This window comes from Metopolophium dirhodum, chromosome 1 (genome assembly GCF_019925205.1).
Source record: "Metopolophium dirhodum isolate CAU chromosome 1, ASM1992520v1, whole genome shotgun sequence".
NCBI lineage: Eukaryota > Metazoa > Arthropoda > Insecta > Hemiptera > Aphididae > Metopolophium > Metopolophium dirhodum.
The window spans coordinates 138034035-138057564 of NC_083560.1; the positions used below are offsets into that span (position 1 = coordinate 138034035).

Consider the following 23530-nt stretch of genomic DNA (forward strand, 5'->3'; position numbering starts at 1 on the left):
AGTAAAATGCATTCTATTATTGGAATCAGTCTTTCTCTATTTTGTTGTACTTAGGTAATACAATATTATACATTACTATTTCCAATTATCTAACCTGTCGTCATCTAATGCTAGCTCCAGACTCTCGCGAGGTCGCCTCGTCGAGAGTCTAGTCGAGTTAACGCGAGGCGAGGCAGCACACGAATGCATAGTCTACACTCTCGTGTAGTCTCGTGACTCACTCAGTTGTTTTTAGCGGTTGTTCAAAATGGACGTGGTTGAAATAACAGCTGCTGCTGCATTGTGTGCATACAGTTATCATAATTTTCTAAATTTAAGCCACTCAAAAAAAGTTAAACAACCCAATAAGAGGAGATGGTGGACAACAACAATACACAGAAACAGAACAAAGTAAGTTAGTTTGATATTAAGTATTGACCTTAATGGCGTAATAAGAAAAATGAAGGAGAGAATAATTATAATTAATTGTACTACTCTTTATTTTCTCATAACATTTTTCTTTCAGGCAAAGCATGGAAAATGTATTTGTAGAATTGTTATATGAACCTTCAGGCGAGTTTGAAAATTTTACCAGACGGTCATTATCAGATTTTGAATATTTACTCACTTTAATTTCACCTATTATTTCAAAACAAGATACTCAACTGAGAGATTCAATCCCAGCTAAGATAAGACTAGCAATTACGCTACGATTTTTAGCTACAGGTGATAGTTATAAAAGCCTTCACTTTTTGTTTAAAGTATCTAGCCAAATAATATCAAAGATTGTACCAGAAGTATGTTCAGCAATAAACCAAGTACTTAAAAATGAAGTGAAGGTAAAAATATTATAATTATTTATTTAATAAATAACACTTTTCATAGTAAAATTATATTTTAAATGGTGCAAAAGAAAATTAAATGTTTTTATATGAACAACCTGTTCGTAAAATAAAATAAAAATTTAACAATAAAAACATAAATATTAACTTTTTTAAATATTTACCTATATGAAAACAAATAATAATAAATTAGTTACTTTGTGCTAGAATAACTAGGAACATAATTATATAAGCTAAATATTAATACTATCACTGGTTGTTACTTTCTTCATAATTACCAACAGCAGTGTAATAAGCTGTATCCACTATATTTTGAATATGAGAGTTAGAGCATGTCGATTGGTTTGAAGTATTACTTGGTGTATTTGAATTTGAATAAGTAGAATATGTCGTTAAAGGTTGTTCTGGAATAAGTATTGAAAGTGGTGTACATGGCGAATCAGAATAAGAAGTTACAGTAGATGATGATTCATTTGCAGTATTCATTCCTGTAGAGAATGCTCGAGAAAATGTAGGCTGTAGTGAAGATAACAAGGGATTATTAAGCCGATGATAGCGTTGAACAAACATTCCATCGATATCGTACATAAAAAGTTGTCGTTCGTTTTCCGGCAACTTACGTAATTTGTTTGCAAGTATCCTTCCATATAAATCACACTCATCGTCTTCGTGTTTTTTATTTAAAACACTTTCTAAGGTATTAAACGCCCTCTTCATTTGTCTCCCAGCCTCTTCAACTTCAGGATTTCCTCGCCGGCGAGATGTTGGTCGTTGTATCTGGATATTTTCTTGTGTTGGTTGACTAGTTATATTGTTAGGAGAATTAAATTCATTGCCGTTATCATTGTCTAATGTTTCCTGGTCAGTTATTTGCGAAATGTTTCCCTAAAATATTAAAAAGAGCATTTAAATCCGTTGTCTAGTAATTACATTATACAATACAATGCCTATAAATATTAATTATTTATTTTAATTTATATTTCAGCTACCATCAACTTCAAGTGATTGGTTAGAAATAGAAAAAGGGTTTGGAGAAAAGTTTCCACATTGTATCGGAGCAATTGATGGAAAACACATAGTTTTGCAATGCCCAGTTAACTCTGGTTCAGAATACTACAATTATAAAAACTCGTTTAGTATTGTGTTAATGGGATTAGTTAGTAGTGACTATCGTTTTCTATTTGCTGATATAGGGAGTCAGGGTAGAATTAGCGACGGTGGTGTGTTTAAAAATTCTTTGCTGTGGAAAAAAATGTGCTCAAACAGCCTTAACATTCCTGCTCCTTCTCCCCTTCATGGCTCAAATGTTGATTTACCATATGTTTTCCTAGGAGATGGAGCATTTGCTCTTCATACCAACTTGATGAAACCATTTCCCGGAAACCATGACATTGGCTCTCCAAAACGCATTTTTAATCAAAAATTATCAAGCTCCCGTGTTGTGATTGAAAATGTATTTGGAATAATGGCTGCTAAATTCCGAATTTTCAAAAAACCAATTTCAATAGAGTTAGAAAAAGTTTCCATCATAACACTGACATGTGTGCTATTGCATAATTTCTTAAGGAGAAATGAAACGGCTGCATCAATTTATACTCCTCCCGGTAAAATAGACATTTCTGATAATACTGGAGTGATAATTCAACCGGGTTCATGGAGAAGAGAAATCGGCGAAAATTGTGCTATTAGGCCTATCGATCAAGTACCACGCAGATCACCAGAAAATGCAATACAAATAAGAGAACAATTTACGTCATACTTTTATAATAATAATTAATACCTTTCAACAAATAAACATAAACTAGTAATTATGAAGAAATATAATTAGAATTATATTTACCTCTTCAGTATTTAATGTCACGTTGCAATCGTTTAGTTTTCCAAGAAAACTTTCCATTTGATCATATAAAAACCATATTGGTCGATAAATATCGTTCTGGCCGGCTCCTGATTTAATGGACGCTTTTTTCTTTCTCAAATGGCCCCGAAATGTAGCCATAATTGAATTTTTTTTATTTTTCAAATCTTCTATGGGTATATTCAAAATCTTGCTAATTCTGCACCATGCGTCATTAATTTTTGCCTTATCTTTATGATTACGATGCTTTGCATTCCATAAAATCTCTTCTGTTTGGTATAACTCCACAAATTTAATCGACATTTCGTTCGTCCAATCAGCCATTTTTGCACAAAACGTTTTGATTTATTTTTGTTTTTTAACTGAGGACGCGCGAGTTCAAGCGAGAGTGAAGTAGGTACGCCTCGCCTCGTGTCTCGTGGTCTTTTGACTCGCGACCAAAATATCGACTCGGAGTGGAGCGCGCACGAGGCGAGACGAGACGAGACGAGACGAGACGACACGAGTGAACCGACTACACTCTCGTGCTTGCGCTGCCTCGCTTCGCCTCAGCGAGAGTGTGGAGCTAGCATAAGGCATCAATTATTGATGGTTTTTTGTTGCTATAGATGTTCAAAAACCCTTCTGATTTTGCAACAGACAGTTTATGATAGTCATAATTTGAGGTCATTAAACGCCTATAACATTTTAAAATGATGTATGTTGAAAATAAAATTAATTAATTTAATGATTGTTCACTAACTTCTTTAGCTTTTTTCCAATTTGTAAAAGCTGTTAGAGTAAGAGCTCCTAATTTTTGTTGGCCAATACCACCAGTTGTTGCAAATACCAAGCAAAACTTGCAAAAAGCTCCTTCTTGTAACTCAGAATAAACCAACCAGTTATAAGTAGTAAGCCATTTTTACTGAAATTTTAGTTTTCTTTTTTTATTTTGCTCTATTAGTGGAAATGCATACGTGTTAGGAGAAATCCACGGTTTCACAAGAATCTATTAAGAGGACGTTATACCGCTTATTTTCAACGGTAAAAACATGTCCACGTAAAACAATCATAACTTCACTAAAAAGGGGTTTTAGACTTAAAATACCTATAATAAAATGTATAGAGAACAATATTTCCAAGAAAATATCATATCCGTTTTATAAAAAAGTAATTAGTAAAAAAGATACAGCTAATTAAAAAACGTACTGTAAAGCGAGCAATTGCAATTTTCCGTAGTTATGTTTTAGTTGTGAATTTGTGATATGTTTAATTTATCATGCCGTATTCTTGTGTGCTGCTTCTAGTGGATAGTTATATAAATAAAATTTCCAATTGACTGTGTGTGAAGGGAGGGAGGTAGCGCGTGCCGGCCGCCGCTGTTGTCGTCGTTGTTATCTGCAATTCTATGAATAGTAATAGCTAATAACTAGGGCTAGGATTTATATGCAATAAAAATTGTAAAATATGCATTTTACTTACCAAAAAATGCAAAAATATGCAAAAACGAGTTTTTAATTTACTATTTTACCATCTGTTTTAAAAACGTCACTGGAAAATTCTTCATCAAAATGACGTAACTTGGCACTTTCACTTTGAACTTTTGGCATTTTATAAAACTTAAAGTATTAAGTATAAATGTCCGTACATTTACGCAACACACGACATACTAATGAAATAATGTTGTGCTGTCTGTATAACAATGTTTATAAGTAATGCTATCAGTCGTCCGATCAAAATAAGATTAGATAGATAGTATTTATACTATATACTTACGACAATTCAACGGATAAACCAAAACTATCGATTTCGTGAAATAAACACCATTTAAAATTCACAATAACTTATAATAATTTAAAAATTTGAGTAAAAAAAAATCAAATTCTCAAGAATCCATGAATATGCAATTATATGCATTATGTTCAAAATATGCAAAAATATGCAGAAAAAAATTTGTCTATTTCAACGAGAATAAGCCAAATCGTGGACAAATCCAGCAACCAATCAATTTGGACTTAAGGAAAAAAACATGCAAATGCATATAAATCCTAGTCCTACTAATAACCATAATTACTACTATTATACGCCGTATTATTATTATTCGTCCACTACTTATTCGTATGACTAAAATAAATTAAGATTATTATTATGATTATAATAGTATTGTAGTCATTCTGAGTTCTTATGTGACTCGTGGCAGTATGTACAAATAATTTACAGGTCTAGATTATTGCATTTTAATGCCACTGGTGTTGTTTATAATAGTAATTTAAAAATATGGCAAATAAAAACAAAAAACAAAACGTCCGCGTAGGAAATATATAACTAAAAACCTTATTTTAAAGCGTTATAATAAAAACAAAAGGTAAGTTTTTACAAGATTATTACATTTTTTTGATATGGAATGATTAAAATAGTTAAATATTATAACACAGTAACACAGTTTATAATTTATATTACTGAACTCAAATCAACCTTGGAGAAAATGCAGTTCAGCTAATACGAGATTTTTAAATTTTTTTTTTCGAAACTCATGTAAAATGACGATTTAAAAACAATGGTGCCAAAAAAAATCCCCCAAATTATTAATAGTTCGTTATAAATTATGACGATTATTACGCATTTATCACGACATTTATTTACCTAATACGCTCATTCACTCATTATAATTTATTTTAATTTTTATACCTGCAAAATATTTTTGATAATTTTTCTTTGAATTTCGATTAGATTCAGACTGTAGCTAAATCTTTTTTTATTTTTTTTTTCGGTATTTAAAATTTTATTTATTTAGTGAAATTGGTTCATCAAATAATCTGTCTACATCAAATAATGTGAACAATAACCTAGTTTCAAGTACTCCAAATTGTAATTTACCAAAAGATTGTATCAGTTCACCGAATTGAAAATATAATAATGATATTTCGACTGTTATGGAGCATAGCTTATGTACAGAATACAGTCACCCTAATTCCGAAGATACCATAGTAAGTTTATTTTAATTAATATATGATGATTTATGTAAGTTATAACTTACAAAATAGTTAATTCAATTTATTTTACCAGTTTTTGCGGTGGTAGGAGGATTGTTGACATGAAACACGTATTTTTTCAAATACAAAATGAGCAATGTCATACTCCAGGGCTAGGATGTTCGTTTATGAATGTTGAACTAATAAACGAAATTACAAAAGGTTTTGCTACAAAATGGATTTTTAAATATAAAATGTGTAACCTATTGACTACTCTGGAATCGGAAAACAACGATCTAAACTGTTTACCGATTAACAAAGCAGTTGTTAATGGCACGTATGCAATTGGTATAGGATACACACAACTAGCTGAATTTTCGGCAAGTTTAGATGTTCCATGTATGGCCCCCTCGACATATATAAAATATAGTGAGGAAATAAGTATTTATATGGAAACTACAGCATGGAGTGTTATGGAACTCGCTGGTATAGAAGAAAAAAAGAATAAATACATTTTTAAAAAGCTCTGCTGTATAGTAGATGTCGAGTTCACCTCGTCAATGTGATTGTGTACGCCAAGACAGCTGACGCAGCACATTCCCGAAGGACTCAGTTAGAACTCCAGACGACGTGTGGACAGTAGCAACGCGTGATACCCCGTCTGCACCAGGGTGGAGGTCCGTGATACGTCCGTATCGCCAATACAGCGGATGCGAGGGTTCCTTTATTAGGACAAGGTCTCCAACATTCAACTGCTTTCCATCATCAGACCATTTTATTCGCAGCTGGAGAGTAGACAAATATTCATTTTTCCATCTGGTCCACAAGTACCGGTTGAGATCAGTAACTAAGCGCCAACGCTGCATTTTTGAGAGTGGTACGTTTTCCAAACAAGGGTCCGGAAGAGATGTCGATGGTTCCAGCGTTAAAAAATGGCATGGCGTCAAAGTTTCTAAATCTTTGGGATCATTGCTAAGGGCACACAAAGGCCGTGAATTTAGAGTGGCTTCATTTTTTGTCAACAAAGTGATCAGTTCTTCACTTGTGAGTCTATGGGTTCCAATGGATCGAAAAATTAACGACTTAGTCGACTTTACTCCAGCTTCCCAGAGTCCTCCAAAGTGAGGAGAAGACGGAGGATTGAAAAACCAAGTAATTTGGTCCTTGGACAAATGATTTCGTACACTGTGTTGATAGGTTTCTGATGCGATGAAGTTATTTAGCGGGTTTAAAAGATTCGCGGCACCAACGAAATTAGTACCACAATCACTATGGATCTCTTTGATCGGTCCACGACGAGCAGCAAAACGAGTGAACGCTAGGAGGAAAATTTCCGTTGACAGGTCAGAACTGAGCTCTATGTGCAATGCCTTGGTTACGGTACAGACGAATAAACAAATGTAGGCAGAGCTCCTGGATGATGCGCGACCACGGGATCCTTTGATAGATATCGGGCCAGCATAATCAACGCCTGAGATAGCAAATGGTTTTATCTGTTGTACTCTGTAGAGCAGCCATTTTTTGTTGAACCGTTTGAGGTCTAGTGCGAAAGCATGGAATACATAATCGCAGCCGGGACCTAATAGCCTACCTCCCTGACAGTATCCAAAACTCACGTAAATGTGATTGGAGGGTCATGGCTCCTGGATGGCTTAATGCACAATGGTTGTGATCAATTATTAGATCAGTTAAACGATGACGGGACGGCAACAAAGCAGGATGTTTGTGAACGTATGGAATTTCTGCGTTGCGAAGCCGACCGCCCACTCTGAGAACACCAACTGGGTCAAGAAACAGGTCTAAACGTCGGAGAGATTTTGAGCAGGGAAGACCGTTTGACAGAGCTGCAATTTCGACGGCAAACGTTTGACGTTGGACTAAGTAGACCTAGGCAGAGAGAGCACGAGTGTTCTCTGTCGCATTTATAATGTTGCTAATTGGGGCTTGGAAAAATGAAAACAGTAAGCGATTACGCGAAGGATCTTCTGCAGAGATGACATACGATTTAACAAATCGATTATCGGAATGTCTACAGTGTCGGTGACCACAGTAGGTACTCGAGCTTCCCTTGAGGGGGGCCCAGTGAAATCTTCAATTTTGGTTAACAGTAATTTTAGCCATTTGTCTGGAGGACTCAGTAAAAATGATGGACCAGTCCACCACAGTGAGTGGTTGAGGAGCTCGGAAGGAAACAATCCGCGCGATGCGCAATCGACTGGATTCTCCTTCGTGGGAACATGGCGCCAAATTGCAGGTGTGGTTAAATCGTGGATCAGACTGGTTCGATTCGCGATGAATGTGGCCCATCGATGAGGGGAAGACCTAATCCAAACGAGAGCTGTGGTGGAATCAGTACAGGCGTGGAGTTCGTCAATAGTTATGCGATTAGTGTAGGAGTCAGCAACCAATCGGAGAAGTTTCGAAGCCAATACGGCACCACACAGTTCCAGACGGGGAATTGTGGACCGCTTGAGAGGGGCTACTTTTGACTTTCCTGATATGAGATGACAATACACTGACGTGACTGTCTCTACACGGAGATATACTGCCGCGGCATAACCTTTTTCAGAGCTATCAGAAAAGGCATGGAGTTGTACAGAAATAGCATGATCATAGGTAATACAACGAGGAATACTAATGGTTTCAATTAGCTGCAGTTCAGACTGATATCGGGCCCATAGGGAGGCAATGTCAGAGGGAACTGGGTCATCCCAGTTGATACCGGAGGTCCACAGCTGTTGCATGATGTGTTTTGTGAAAAAGGTCATGGGTGACAACAGTCCTAACGGATCAAAGACACGAGCAATGTCGGACAGAACAGATCGTTTTGTCGGTTGATTCATCGATGGCTGAGCTTTAAAGGAAAAAATGTCAGCAGATGGGTCCCATTTTAACCCTAATACTTTCAAATCAGAGAGTTTGTCACTGTCGAACAAGACTGAGACGGACATTGCACGAGATTCTGGTGGGACCATTTGTAGAAGTTGTACATTGTTGCTGGCCCACTTGCGGAGCTCAAATTGAGCGAGTGCACAAAGGTTTATCAATTGGTCTTGACAGTTGAGAGCGTCTTCTTCTGAGTTTGCACCAGTTAAAATATCGTCGACAAAAGTGTCATTGAGTAAAACGTCAGCGGCTACCGGCCACTTAGCACCGTCCAGTGTAGCAAGATGACGAATAGTTCGCAGAGCTTGAAAAAATGCTGCTGACGTTCCATACGTAACTGTACAGAGCCGATATTCATCAATTGGAGACGAGGGTGAAAATCTCCACAGGATTCTCAAATAGTCTCGATCTGAAGGTTGAACTAGGATTTGGCGGTACATCTGTTTTATGTTAGCCATAAACAGGTACTTCCAGAGACGAGAGCGGAGCAATACAACTTGAATATCTGGTTGCAACTTTGGACCAGTATACATACTCTCATTCAGAGAGGCTCCGGTTGAAGTACGGGCTGAAGTATTGAATACAACACGCAATTTTGTTGTCTTGCTGTCAGGTTTTATGACACAATGATGTGGTATATAGTAATTCACTGGATTGTCGCGTTCAGACACTGGCACAAGTTCCATGTGACCACTTGACAAGTAATCCTGCATAAAGTCTATGTACTGTTTTCGAAGATCAGGTTATCTTAGTCGAAGGACTTAGTCGAATCTCAAGGGGCCTTGTAGCGTTGATGAGCATGAGTATTAGAATCACCTAACACAGGAGACGGTGTTCGAAACGGAAGTGTAACCATTAAACGACCTGAACTAAGACGAGTAGTGGTTGAGACGTAGATCTCTTCTGCAACTTTGTCATCGGGACTAAAGTGATGAACTACAGGTAGCTCTTCCAACTCCCAAAACTTTCTTAAGGTTGCATCAAGGTTGCTGGATGTTGACACACACATTGTGGCCAGTAAAACAGGGGGAGCTGTGGTGGTCGGCCCAAACAAAACCCAACCGAAAATTGTTTTTAACGCAGTAGGCTCGCTTGCACTACCCGAAATGAGACTGTCGCATAATATGGACGATAGAATGTCGGCGCCCAACAGCAAGTCTATGTCACCAGGAATGTGATATGACGGATCTGCTAAGGGCAAATGGTGAATATGTGTCCATTGACCAGGTGTGAACGAGATTTGCGGGGTTTTGCCTGTGATCTGTGGTACAATCAAAGCGTCAATACTTAGGCTGGGTGTTTGTTTGCCGTGAGGAGTCACAATGACAACGGATGATCCACAAACAGGAGTAGCAGTAGTGTTAGCAAAGGTGGTTATACTCGCAGGCGAACGTCGGCGATTGAGCATAAGAATGTCAGCCGATTTGCCCGTGATAAAGCTGGCTTGAGAGCCACTGTCTAATAGGGCTCTAAACGAATGACGATGACCATCGGTACCACAAATGTCCAGAAGCACAGTTGATAATAATACCACTTTCTGGGGGTTATCTTTTACAACTAACGAGACCATGCGGGTAGGATCACCTGACTGGACCACCATGGAACTACTTGGTGGTGTACTCGTGGCTGGACTTGATTCAAAGTGTAACAAGGTATGGTGAGAACGATTGCACAATTGACACTTGAATTTCGAAGGGCACGCAGCGGACGAGTGTCCACAGCCGAGACAGTTGATGCAGAGACGATGGGTTTTTGCCAGCTGAAAACGATCGTTTGGGCCTTTACTAAGGAACAATTGGCATTAGATAGCAGGCGACCGATGACCTGATTCAGTGAATAACGCCGCACTGGCGGTCAACACTTTTGGTCCATAAGTGGGACGAGAGTGTGTAGTATATACCTTTTTTGACTGTTTTGGTTGGGAAGTACTAGATTGTAAAGTCGTTGAATAATTTCCTGCACGAGCTTCGGCTGACCGAACATGGCTCCTTAAAAATTCTACAAAGTGACTCGTGGCCGGTTGATGGCGATCTCCAACAGTGAGTTCCCAACGAGAGCGAAAATCATAATCTAGATGATTTTCAAAGATATGAACAAGAATCGGACTCCATTGGCGAGTAACAAAATCTAAATTATCTAGGGCCACAGTGTGTTCAAGAATGGTCGTGAGAAGAGTTTTTATGGAAGCCGCGTCGTTACAATTGACTGTGTAGGGTGCTAGGAGGGCGTCCAGATGAATTCGAGCCAAATCACGCTTGTTCCCATAACGAGCACGCAACACTTCCCAAGCTTTGTTATAGTTTGCGGACGTCAAAGGGAGATGTGAAACCAACGATAGAGCTTCACCTTGCAGAGAGGTCTTTAATATTTCAAATCGCTCAACATCGGGAAGATCAGGAGCGTGGGACAAAATTGATTTAAAGAGATCTTCGAAACCTTGCCATTCAATAAGCACTCCAGAAAACGTAGGAAAGCTCCGTTTGGGCAGTTTGTAATGTGACAAATTACTGGAGCCTGTTGTTTGGTTAGCTGATAACTGAGCTGAGGATGTATCCATGCCGGGAGATAATGAAATATGATACACATCAGCAAAGGCAGCAAGTTCATAGTACAAATTGTCAAAATCGGCACTGAGGCTTAGACTCTCTTTATTATCTACGACTTCCATGGGGGCTAACTTTTTACTAACAGAAGATTCCATGACTTGGAAATCGTCTTCAGCAATTCGACGAATGTCATTTAACTCAGACAGCATCTTAGCTACTTTAGCATGTTTGCCCGCATTAGAACGATCGGCTTTATTTCACCGGCTGCAGCGACAAATGATGTGATTTTTGCAATTGCACGGACAACCCGTGCTTTTGCCTCTGCATAAGTTACTGAAGGAGGAGTGACCATTTTTTACAACAAGTTGCGGAGTTTGTAATTAGAATAAATCAAACACAGGGTGTTGATCGTATGAATTTATTTTGAACGCAACTACAGTATTACGGACAGGTAATGACAATTTTTCTCTGTCACTGTTTACAAACGACGAATTCAAACAGAACTTGAGCACCACACTAGTCGCAGTTTGTTAGTACATCCGGCCCGAAGGACCAAAAATATGTGTATGCCAAGACAGCTGACGCAGCACATTCCCGAAGGACCACTCGACGAACAGTCGAGACCAAAAAATTGATTAGGATTGCTTATGTCGCCTTTTATAAATTGGGTAGGCAACCTAATATGCACGACGACAACGATGACCTCAGATTAGGAAAGGGTCGTGAGGTGTTGAGGAGAACAAGATTCTAGAGTTTGGTTATTGGTGGGGGGGGGGGTCTCCGTAGTCGGTTAGGACAGGTGCAATGACCACGGAGCTCACATGAGTTTGCTAAACCTTAATGACTAAGCTTAAACTATTGAAGTCTTGACAAGGACCCGGACAGCCTGCCCACATTGGAGACACCCGTTGAATGCGGATTCCGAAGACCTAGGCGGCCTCTCACACACTACGGCGAGTGCTGGCGGAATTACGCGGGAGTAGCTGGCACTTGGTGACGGTGAGGCGCACAGTGGGCGTACAAGCCGTCGGATCAGGTGACACACGGATGGCAATAGTATAGTTAAAATATATAAATTTATAACTCACGGTTTGAATGGTAATAATTGGCCGTTTATTTAAACAATAATAATGAGCAGGTGCAGTGACGGATTTCAGTAGCGTCGCACGTAACACCGCAGTTATAATAATAATTTGGTTGATCACAATGATCAGACAGTCCGATTGTACAGATCGAAATTAACAATATATATAGTTGATGCTTGGTGTGTACCAATAAATACGTACACCCGACAAGATTGTAACAAACACTACGATAACATTAACAAAAAGAACGCTGCAATAGCGGAACAATAATAAGAATTTGACGAGAGAAAAAAAAAGCAATAATACAAATGTTATGACAACAAGGGCGTTGGCCGCAATAAATGATAATAAGAAAAACACAATAAAGATTAAGATAATACAACTAAAACAAAGACAATAAATATGGTGATTCTAATAATCAATAATAATAATAATACACAAGGAATATATAATAGGGTGAAGAGATGAGTGGAAGGTGGGACTGACCGATAAGACACTCGTGCCGTCGTGCTCATTAGCGTATCACTGATGGTCATTGTCAGCGCCAACAGTGATGGATGTACTAAATTATTTGTATTGAGTGATAAACCATTGTATACGGTACAAAGTAGTCGAAATAATGATTTGATTATCAACTTCAGTATCTTGTTCGACGGGAAAGTGAATCTAGTTGGTACTTTTGAGAGGTCAAAATTTTAAATTCCCAATAGTTTTCAAATGCTCAGGGAAAAATTAAGGAAAAGCGAGAATTTTTACGCAAAATTGGTTTTCGAGAAAAATCGATTTCGGTTTTTGGTGTAACTCTAAAAAAAAATACCGTAGATACATGACATTTTCACTGGTTGTTTATATTAGCATTTACTATACACGATATAATTTTCAAAATATTTTGATTTGTTTTGAACTGTTTACGGACATATTCAGATTACAACTTTTTAATTTTTTTTTTTCTATAAATGTCCATAAAATTTTATTTATTGGGTAAAAAAGCATGAAAATTTAATAGAAAGCTGCTAATATATTGTTTCAAAGGCAGATGAAAAATATTAAAAATACATATTAGGCACAATTTTTTTTCAATTTACAGCAGAGGGACATCCACTTGCCCACCTTTTTATATTTATCTATATAAAATTTAGTACATTGATTTTTATCTTTATTTAGAATTTAGATACATTTTTAGTTATCTATTTCCAACATTGGACATTAGTCATATAATTTGGTATTTCTCTACAGGCCACTATAATTGGATTTCGGACGAAAAAAATATTATTTATTGGTATAAGAAATCGGTATTGTGTGATTTGCGAAAGAGCGAAAACCATCGGTAAATCTCCCATGACACACAAGTGCTTTTTAAATTGGAAGAATGGTGCTACCAGCATAGAAGCCGATGCTATAGCAGAAGGATTTTTATGCAGCGTTAAAATGCACGGTTTAAAATTTAAACAGTTAATTGGTAAATAAAATGTAGCAACATATTTATACAATATACTGCTACAATGAATCATAATATCACATATTATTATATCATGATGTTTATTTGTTTTTTCTTCAGGAGACGGAGATAGTAGTGTTTGTAAAAGATTAAATGAAGTTATGCCGTATGGACCTACATTTTTAACCCTCTGCTATGCGCTCGTGCGGCTTCCGTGCCGCACTTTTTGAAAAAACGCGGCAACTTTCTAAAACCTCGGTGTATCCGATTGAGGTGCACGATAACTTTTAGTTATTCAATAAGACACATGATGGCGCAAGAGTCAGCCAACAGTCATGTCGCGTTGTATCACTAGCCAGTATTGAAGTTGACGTATGTCTGTTTGCGGCACGCGAGACGCTGAGCGCATCAATATACTTTGTAATTGCGGTACAAACACCGCAGTGCGCACAAAAATGTAAGTATTTTTTATTATGTTTTTTTGTACTTTTTCATCAATTCTTTAGTGTATTCATATGTATTTATTTTGGTGATTAAGTTCATAATTGTAAATCTGGTATTTTTATATTCGTCATGAATTTAATTTTTATGTTATTTTTCAGGCACAGAGGTACACTGCATCCGATGATATTGTTCAGTATTTGGAAGAGCTTTCTGACGAGGTTTTTTTTAGAAGACTACAATGATGACGACATTGATTATGAACCTGAGTTTATTGAACAGAATGACGTTAGCAGTGATTCTGAACAATCATTATTTAATGAGAATAATCTACTGATGTTTCAAGTTTGATAGCTATTTAATTAATATGTACAGTAATTTATTTTGATAATAAGAAAAAAAATTAAATGCTTAAGTAGGATAAAAAAGAGAGTTCTGGAACCGCATCCTGCTATAGCACATCCCTATACCTGATGTGGCACATCCCGCGAAGCCCGTTGCACACCCACATACATCTATACATCTCTACACCTCTCTCTGCACAACCCATGGGTTGAGCAGATCTATCACATACGTACACGACATTCCCCCGCTACCCCGCTCTTCATATACCCCCCCCAATCAATCACGCACTTGTACGATATTCCCCCCGCCACTCTTCCCTATTAATTAGCCGCGGGAAATAATTTAAAAATTTTTTTGCCGAACCGGGATTCGAACTCGAACCGGTCGCTTTCCACACGACAACCACACCGCTGCGCAACTTACTCGCTTATTACAAGGTGTTTTCTATCTCATTTAACTGGTGTTTACGACAATCGTTCACATACGTACGAGATGTATAATTTCAACCACTATACCTTACAAAGGGCCGCCGCGAACGCGCGCGAGCCCGCCACCGCGTTATCATATCTATGTTATCAGTTATCACATCTATAAATACCTACATTCGCACTTACGTACAAACACACATACATACATACATCTCAAACAAACACACATTCAAATATATTATAATATAGTCTACATATAATATACATAGGTACTTACATATATCTAAACAATTATACACACATCATTATCACAAACCCCTGAACATATTATTATACAATTTATATACTTATTACTTACATATCAATAACGCATCATATAAATATGATATAACCATACACATACAAACTATAATATACTATTAAACATTATACAGTACTCTTCAGTTTTCATTCTGAACTTATATATACATACATACAAACACACATACATACATACACACACACACACACGATTCCAGTATTCCATAATATAGTATACAAACAAGCCGCCCAGTCCTTTATTCATTCAATTACATATGAACGCTCATACACACACACATACATACATACATACATACATACTTGCAAAAATATTATATATAATCAAATTCGAATAACATCTCGCTGCAGGTCTACCGTCAACCATGCTAGATATAATAAGAGAATTTAAAAAATGCGAAACTTGTGGGCGTCGCTTGCAGATATGGGTAGGAACGAATGAGTTAAAAAAAATGCACGGTTTTATACCTGTACACTTGCAGCAGAAATAGAATTATTAACGCCTCAAATATTTAACACGATAAGTGAATTTTAGATAAGTAAACGATGTTTATACATATACTAATAAACGCTTATTTATAACTATTTACCACGTTTTTTTTTCTCCCCTTACGTATTTACATATTTATAATATTCAGGTATATATAATATATCAACTTGAATACGTTTGTATTAAGCTAAGTATCGGAAATGTTTCGTATTTATTTCATATGAGACATATCATACGGGAAGTACTCGAGATGAACATCTGTATAATACGACCTGAAGTTTTGCTACAGGCATACAATATTTCTATTTTCCTAGGTTGTGCAATGTACATATCCAAAAATAGTGGTGCACATGAATTAGAGATTTATTTGAAAAACATGGATCCAAACACATCCTGCATACCTGATAGGAAAATGTGCTATACCATACAACTACACACCACTAGTTTGTTGGCTAGAGGTTTGAGATCTTCCTCCACATTAATATATATATATATATATATATATAGTAATAATTAAAAAAAAAATGTGTGATTTCAACAGTTCGTGGACAATGTTCTACATAGTAATAGAAGTATATTACTAAATACGTATCTATGGAACACTTTACCATACGGATATTAACACACCCGATATATACAACAAACCGACGACCCTGTATTTCATTGTATAACTAAGATCGGTGGTGGCAGCGGCGGCGGCGGCGGCGGCGGCGGCAGGTCTTAGGTAGGGATTTTTTGAATGAATGAATAGTCGCTATTCATTACTCCCCGTAGTTGATGATATTTTGTCGTACCATATTAACCTATATCTCTCTCGATCGCTCTGTGTCAATACTACGCACGTAATTATCATATAACGTTTTAATTTTTCTTGTTCATTTATTTTAAAATGTTTAAATGCGAACAATGTTTTTTGAAATTCGTATACAAGTCAAATTTGATCGCTCACCGAAAAACACATCTCGAAATGTTTAAATGTCGACAATGTCCTTCGGAATTCACGGTGAAACGTAGTCTAACTAGACACGAAAAAAATCACAACGCCGAGCGTATCCCATGTATTAGGTGTGGTATTACGTTCAGTTATAAGGCCGGTCTCAAAAAACATTTGAAAAATGTTCATGGTATGTATTTTTGTATCCACTTAAAATATTTATTATTATTATTATATTTCAAATGTTTTATCAGGTATAGTACAAATCGCGCCACACGTTTTTGTACCAGACTTACAGCCTGGTCCATCATCCGTTCGTAAAGATTGCGTATCAACTGCACGAGATAAACAAAATGTCCGCTTATCACCCATTCGAGATAACGTGAGGGACGAATTTTGGAGTAACGTGAATGACTCTGAATGCTTGGAAGTTCTAGACACCGTTGAGGATCTCAGACTTTATGATTTTCAAGGTTAGCATTTTTTTTTTATAAGCGTGCTATAAACTAATTAGTTTTTTTTTTTTAAAAAAATAAAAGATTCATACACTACGCTCGTTAATGGCAAACGTGTCTCCAGTGCAAATACAACGTCGGCTGTTAGGCTAAAAAAATTACGTTTAAATCTCGTAAAATCTTCAGGATTTACACAAATCTCTACATCATCAAATCATGCAATTACCTGGTATTACGTGAAAAATACCAACAATATTCAAAACTATATCTACTTTTTGATTTGATTAAATCCGAACTAATCAATTTACTAAAATCAATTGCGAGTAAAAATCCGATCAAGTTTAATTTAAAGCTTGAGGCGACATATAATATACCAAATGTTGAAAATCGGAAAACCGTGCTTTTAAAACATCAGCTAAGGCGATTTTCTGTGATACCGGAGTACAGGAAATTGTTGAAGAGGTATTCGCTAAATTAATGAAAGAGCAAGACGAGTATACAAGCAAGGGTAGTGGTTTCACATTACAATGTATAGACGGTTTAATGTTAGGTGTATATAAATATAAACCTATAGGCGGCTCATCATACATACAACTACCAGGCGCAATAGAAAATAAAAAAGCTGTGATTAATCCGCAGAACTTAGACTCACAATGCTTCAAATGGGCGATCCTAGCAAAACATGTCACAGGAAATAATAAACATCGTGTTGGTGATAATTATTTTAAACACCAAAAAAAATATAATTTTACAAATCTATCATTTCCAACACCACTACATCAGATTAAAATTTTTGAAAAAAATAATCCAAACGTCTCTGTCAATGTTTACGGTATCGATAAACAATTTCAACCACCAAAATTTCCGAAATATAAAGTATTTCCACTAAAAGTAGTACATGAAGAAAAACCCGATCACTTTGATCTTTTACTAATTTCAGACCAAGACGATAACACACACTATAGTTACATCTCTAATTTTTCAAGACTCATTAGCACTCTAAAAACCAAACATAATGGACAGTTAATTTTCTGCAAACGGTGCTTTACATCATTCGATAAACAACAATACAAATATAAATTAAACGGAGTTGCAGGACTTGAACAACATAAATTAATATGTGGGGAACACAAGCCCATACTACCTCAGATACCTGAACCCGGATCAATACTCGAGTTTACTGCATGGGATAAAACGCAACGTCATCCTATAGTAATTTACGCGGATTTCGAAGCAATTCTAAAGAAAAGTGATGAGAAAATTGGAGAAAAAACAACAGCTTTTCAAGAACACGAGCCCATGAGCTATGGGTTTATGGTTAAAGCAAATGAAGAAATACCAGTGGAACTGCTTGAAAAATTCGGAATTCCGACATCACCTGTAATTTACCGTGGAAATGAATATAATAAAGACGTGGCGAGACATTTTATAGATAGTATTGTGAATATAGGTCAAAAAATTGAAAAACTACTCAAAACAAACACCCCTATAATTTTCACTATTGAACAGCGGAGAACACATGAAACATGTAATACTTGTAATTTATGCAAAACCAAATTTTCTCATGAAAATCATAAAGTGGCTGATCATTGTCATTTATCAGGGAAATTTAGACAATCATTATGCAATACGTGTAATCTTAAACTTCAAACACCTAACTTCGTACCAGTATTTTTTCATAATTTATCAAATTATGATGCACATTTTATTGTCACTCGTCTCGGGTATGATACAAACTCTATCTCGGTAATACCAAACAGCGAAGAAAAGTTTATTACGTTTTCAAAATACATTAGCAACTTCTTAACATTTATCGACACACTAAGATTTATGGCCTCCAGTTTATCAACACTTTCAAAAAATTTAATTACACCAGGATTTGAAAAGTTTAGAGACAGTGCAAAACATTTTTCTACACAAGATTTACCACTAGTTACTCGTAAGGGGGTATACCCGTATGACTACACAGATGATTGGGATAAGCTTGAAGAAACCAGTTTACCGGCGAAAAAATATTTTTACAGTACATTGGACGAATCACATATAAAACATGAGGATTTTGAGCATGCAAATACAGTTTGGAATCATTTCAACTGTCAAACACTCGGGGAATACTCTGATCTTTATTTAAAAATCGACGTGCTGCTGCTGACTGATGTATTTGAAAATTTCCGAGATCTCTGTATAAGAACTTACCATCTGGACCCATCATTTTACTACACAGCACCGGGATTTAGTTTTGACTGTATGCTGAAATACACGGGTCAACAACTTGAACTGATTTCGGATTATGATATTTTGTTAATGTTCGAGAAAGGTGAGGTCAGGTTATTTATTAAAAAAAATAAAAAAATAATGTGATAAAATATCTGTTTTTATTATAGGAATTCGTGGCGGCTTGACCCAGGCGAGCATGAGATATGCAAAGGCGAATAATGAAAAGACACCAGATTATGATCCAACACAACCAAAATCATGGCTTGTTTATCAGGATTGTGAGTATAATGTTATATTTAATTTAATATTAAATTTATTATATTACTTAAATTGCAGGTAACAACTTGTACGGTTACGCAATGTCACAATTCATGCCATACGGAGGATTTAAGTGGGTTGAGCCGAAACTAGAGGGGCTAAATGATTTAAACGATAGATCACCAATCGGGCGGATGTATGAGGTCGATATATCATATCCAAAAGAACTTCACGACAAGCATAATGATCTGCCATTCCTACCGAAAAATAGTATTCCACCTGGTTCAAAAGTTAAAAAACTTATGGCGACTTTAGAATCAAAGAAAAACTATGTGATTCATTATCGGAACCTGCAGCAGGCTATAGCCAACGGACTCGTTGTGGAAAAAGTAGCATATTTATTTTATTTATTTTATTTATTGCATATTTTGTTTTATTGTAGGTTCACAGAGTTGTGCAGTTTAATCAGTCGGACTGGCTTAAAAAATACATAGAATTAAACACTGAGATGCGGAAAAAGCGAGGAACGACTTTGAAAAGGGTTTCTTCAAACTCTTAAACAATGCCGTTTTTGGGAAAACCATGGAATCTTTAAGGAAACGTTTTAAAATGGAGCTTGTTTGTAGTGAAAAACGTTTGCAAAAACTTATAAATCTTACTACATTCAAACACTGTACTACGTATGACGAAACCCTCAACGCTGTCTCATTAGAAAACAAAATTATCATGTTTAACAAGCCAATATATATAGGTAAATATATATATATATAACTAATTTACTATTATCAAACATATTTTAATATTTTTTTATTTTCACCAGGTTTTGCAGTGTTGGAAATTTCCAAGACCGTCATGTATGATTATCATTATAACGTTATGCAGGCTCATTATAGGGATAAAATTGAGCTCATGTATACTGATACAGGTAAATGTTTTCAAACTATACTAATTTTCATATATTAATTTATATTGTAATTTTAGATTCACTGGTATACTATATTCAAACCGATGATTTTTACAAAGACCTGGAGAATTTACTCGATCGAATAGATACATCAGACTTACCACAAGATCATCCATGTTACATTGCTGAGCGAAAGAAAATCCCTGGTTTGTTTTCCGATGAAACAAATTCAGAGGTTATGACGCATTTTTGTGGGCTCAGAGCAAAGTCTTATTCATATAAGATCAATGGCAAGGAGAAGATCAGGGCGAAAGGAATCCGCGGGCATTTAGTCAGAAACCATATGAATTTCAACGATCATTATCGCTATCTGTTTGGTGATACAACTTTGGATGTTATGACGGAGAATGTCTCTATCCGGTCGTTCAAACAAGTTTTTTTTTTGAGGCTCCGTTGACGGAGAATTTTGTGAGAATTATTGTCGGATGAAGAACTTGATAGGTTTCTTGTAGTTTTTGTTTTCTGCGTTTGCCAGGGACCGTTTGAATTGCTGGGCATATTACTCCCTTGAGTATTGCAGTTAGTGTTGATTTGATTTTTGTTTGAATTTACAGGATTTGATAAACGAGCAGGCTGTATAGTGTTATTATATGCACGATTTGTTTTCGAATGATTAATCGACATCTTATCTTACGTAAGGGCAGTGTCACGACCGGTGCGCAACGCACGCGATAACGCGAACGCGTTATCTGTGAATGGCGCGACGACTGTTGGATAATCGCACTACTAATTAACTTAAGCAATTATTAGAACTACATTTTGTAAAATACACAGAGGGCGTACTTACAAGTTCAAATTTATTTACAATTTTAGGATCGGGTTTGACGTGAGCAATTTTTTGATATGACTTTGGACATAATCGGATGTGAAGAGCGAGAACGATAACGAGTTTAGAACGGAGTATAATAAAGACGTGTGCATCGAACGCAGTGCAAACCGGGACTGGAATAATAATACTAAAAAAAATATATGATATACATTACCATGCAAACTTCCACCGAAAATTGGTTTGAACGAGATCTAGTAAGTAGTTTTTTTTAATAAGTCAATAAGTAGACAAGTAAATAATAATAATAATAGTAATATATATAATATAATATAATATATATCTATTTTGTCATGTATATATTTAAAAATGTAATCTTAATCACAGGCTAAGATAGACTAAGATGGGCTATAATGCCATAATGGACTGAGACTTGGTATAAGACTTCTGCTGGACCTGGTGTTGGGGCCATAGTTCGTGCCGGCCGAACGACTTAATATTTACGTTACTTGGTGCTACGGAACCCTTCGTGTTCGAGTCCGACTCGCACTTGGCCTCTTTTTTTTTAAATGTGAGTTGTTCAATGTTCATCCTTAACTTTTTGTTGGAATCAGACCTTACCTATATATTGCTTACTTTATATTTTATTGTTAATAAAGCAATTTAATAAAAAAAAACTTCTGTTGCCCTGGGGCGCTAAATGTTTAAATACGGTCTAGTACATTTAAGTTGTTGCTTTTACATTATAAAAACGCACTTGATATATTCTATTTCACACTATAATTTTTTATGTGAGGGTTTTTTATTTTGTTATAATATTTTTGAGGACTAAAGGGTTATAAATTATTGTGTTAGTTTTATTTAATTATACATGTATATTTTATTGAATGTCATAAATTAAAATGTGATTTTTTTGAACTTAGTATTTAATAAATTACATATTATAAATAAGAATAAGTAATATAAATTCCTATATACAATAATATGTACCTACAATTAATTAATGATGACATACGTTACAAATACTATACCTAACCTAAGATGTATTTGTATTACCTGGATCCTATATTTTTATTTCTAAGTGTTTCACTTTGCATTTGCAGTCTTAAATCATGTTTTATGTCTACATGAATATGGTACACATACAATATACAAAACTAGTAGCTACCTATACCTAACTATTAGGTATATGTATTTTATTTATCCATTCTGTTTTTTACACTTGTATTATTTTTAAGGTCGAATGTCAAACGATCGCAAGAAAAAATAGAAGCTATTTATGGTCAATAACACTAATATTAGGTACATTAAAACAAACACATTATTGTAATAATCCACTGAGCCCCATGTGGTAGCCGGGGAAATTGCCATCACGTACACACACACACACTCATACATGTATACTATAGTCGGGGACACGAAAAGTGGCGTGTGACCGACGCGATCCAAGCGGTTAAATTGTCTAATGGGTTCTTAAACGGCCAATACTAATTGCCTCGCTTTTTTAAAAATATTTTCATATCTATACTACTTTATAAAATTGTAAGGGATTTTCTACGACCGGTTTAACCGAGAGAACTACTGAACCGATTTGGCTGATTATTATTTTGTTTCGTTCGTAATTATCAGGACAAGGTTTTTATGAAAAAATATTTTCGGAAAATCCACCAGAAAAGTAGGAAATACGGATGTCAAAAATACAACAGTGGCGCCATCTGTCCAGAAAAAAATAAACTAAATAATAAAAAAATGTAGTTTATTTTTGCAGATTAAAATAATAATAGTGTATTCTAATATATTGGTTGCTATTGGTTAATCGGACATGTTTGTTGATTTGTATTATTATTTTTCGTCAATATATAGGTATATAAAAATTAATGTTTGTGTGTAGATTAGACCTCTGAGAAGAAGATAGATTAATTTAAAAAAAATTAAATTTAGTTTGTTTTTATTCATCGGATTTTAGTACGGTTAGATTATGTAAGGATTTTGTATTAAATGATTATTTAATCCACTGTAAGTGGAATTAAGTAAAAACGACAAACTTTGTAAATACTTTGATACTTTAGAGTTAAATTATAAAGTTACGTATACAAACAGTACGGGGTCTGCGATCTACGGTAAGTAGATTGCCTACCTGATAATATACTGCTGCGAATCAGAATTATTCTGGACAACGAAAAGTTAAGATAAGTTTTGAACACCATACACCGAATATTAAATAACAAATTGAACAATGTTTGAGTCATATAGAGTTAGTAAATTTAACGGCAACAAAGTGCACGGGATCAACTATTTTTAATAAAAATATATTTATCATTAATAGCGC

At 35.8% G+C, this 23530-nt stretch overlaps 5 protein-coding genes across 5 annotated transcripts; 2 read left to right on the plus strand and 3 right to left on the minus strand.

Moving 5' to 3' along the window:
- Positions 1-1070: 1070 nt before the first annotated feature.
- On the minus strand, positions 1071-3003 carry LOC132932674 (uncharacterized). Its single transcript, XM_060999044.1, has 2 exons — positions 2662-3003; positions 1071-1706 (listed from the first exon to the last, which is right to left on the minus strand). The coding sequence occupies exons 1-2, from the start codon at positions 3001-3003 to the stop codon at positions 1071-1073; spliced, it is 978 nt and encodes a 325-aa protein (XP_060855027.1).
- Positions 3004-6187: 3184 nt separating this feature from the next.
- On the minus strand, positions 6188-9229 carry LOC132932675 (uncharacterized). The gene is made up of 3 exons (XM_060999045.1): positions 7633-9229; positions 7247-7474; positions 6188-7170 (listed from the first exon to the last, which is right to left on the minus strand). Exons 1-3 carry the CDS (start codon positions 9227-9229, stop codon positions 6188-6190), a joined length of 2808 nt encoding a protein of 935 aa, XP_060855028.1.
- Positions 9230-10317: 1088 nt separating this feature from the next.
- On the minus strand, positions 10318-11271 carry LOC132932676 (uncharacterized). The gene has a single exon (XM_060999046.1). The coding sequence runs from the start codon at positions 11269-11271 to the stop codon at positions 10318-10320; it is 954 nt and encodes a 317-aa protein (XP_060855029.1).
- Positions 11272-18875: 7604 nt separating this feature from the next.
- On the plus strand, positions 18876-20030 carry LOC132937448 (uncharacterized). The gene is made up of 4 exons (XM_061004276.1): positions 18876-19313; positions 19381-19491; positions 19550-19860; positions 19914-20030. The coding sequence occupies exons 1-4, from the start codon at positions 19244-19246 to the stop codon at positions 20028-20030; spliced, it is 609 nt and encodes a 202-aa protein (XP_060860259.1). The 5' UTR covers positions 18876-19243.
- A 23-nt stretch (positions 20031-20053) lies between these two features.
- On the plus strand, positions 20054-20832 carry LOC132932677 (uncharacterized). Its single transcript, XM_060999047.1, has 3 exons — positions 20054-20222; positions 20292-20396; positions 20453-20832. The coding sequence occupies exons 1-3, from the start codon at positions 20054-20056 to the stop codon at positions 20830-20832; spliced, it is 654 nt and encodes a 217-aa protein (XP_060855030.1).
- Positions 20833-23530: the final 2698 nt, after the last annotated feature.

Bases quoted from the DNA above. Each gene is read 5' to 3' on its own strand.
- LOC132932674 (XM_060999044.1), bottom strand. From the start codon at position 3,003: ATGGCTGATTGGACGAACGAAATGTCGATTAAATTTGTGGAGTTATAC. The intron at 1,707-2,661 runs GTAAATATAATT...TTAATATTTTAG, and splicing joins TGACATTAAATACTGAAGAG to GGAAACATTTCGCAAATAAC.
- LOC132932675 (XM_060999045.1), bottom strand. From the start codon at position 9,229: ATGCAGGATTACTTGTCAAGTGGTCACATGGAACTTGTGCCAGTGTCT. The intron at 7,475-7,632 runs GTATGTCATCTC...TCGAAATTGCAG, and splicing joins GATAATCGATTTGTTAAATC to CTCTGTCAAACGGTCTTCCC. The intron at 7,171-7,246 runs GTGAGTTTTGGA...CTTTCGCACTAG, and splicing joins GACCCTCCAATCACATTTAC to ACCTCAAACGGTTCAACAAA.
- LOC132932676 (XM_060999046.1), bottom strand. From the start codon at position 11,271: ATGCTGTCTGAGTTAAATGACATTCGTCGAATTGCTGAAGACGATTTC.
- LOC132937448 (XM_061004276.1), top strand. From the start codon at position 19,244: ATGCTGAAATACACGGGTCAACAACTTGAACTGATTTCGGATTATGAT. The intron at 19,314-19,380 runs GTGAGGTCAGGT...TTTTTATTATAG, and splicing joins TTTGTTAATGTTCGAGAAAG to GAATTCGTGGCGGCTTGACC. The intron at 19,492-19,549 runs GTGAGTATAATG...CTTAAATTGCAG, and splicing joins ATGGCTTGTTTATCAGGATT to GTAACAACTTGTACGGTTAC.
- LOC132932677 (XM_060999047.1), top strand. From the start codon at position 20,054: ATGGAATCTTTAAGGAAACGTTTTAAAATGGAGCTTGTTTGTAGTGAA. The intron at 20,223-20,291 runs GTAAATATATAT...TATTTTCACCAG, and splicing joins TAACAAGCCAATATATATAG to GTTTTGCAGTGTTGGAAATT. The intron at 20,397-20,452 runs GTAAATGTTTTC...TTGTAATTTTAG, and splicing joins GCTCATGTATACTGATACAG to ATTCACTGGTATACTATATT.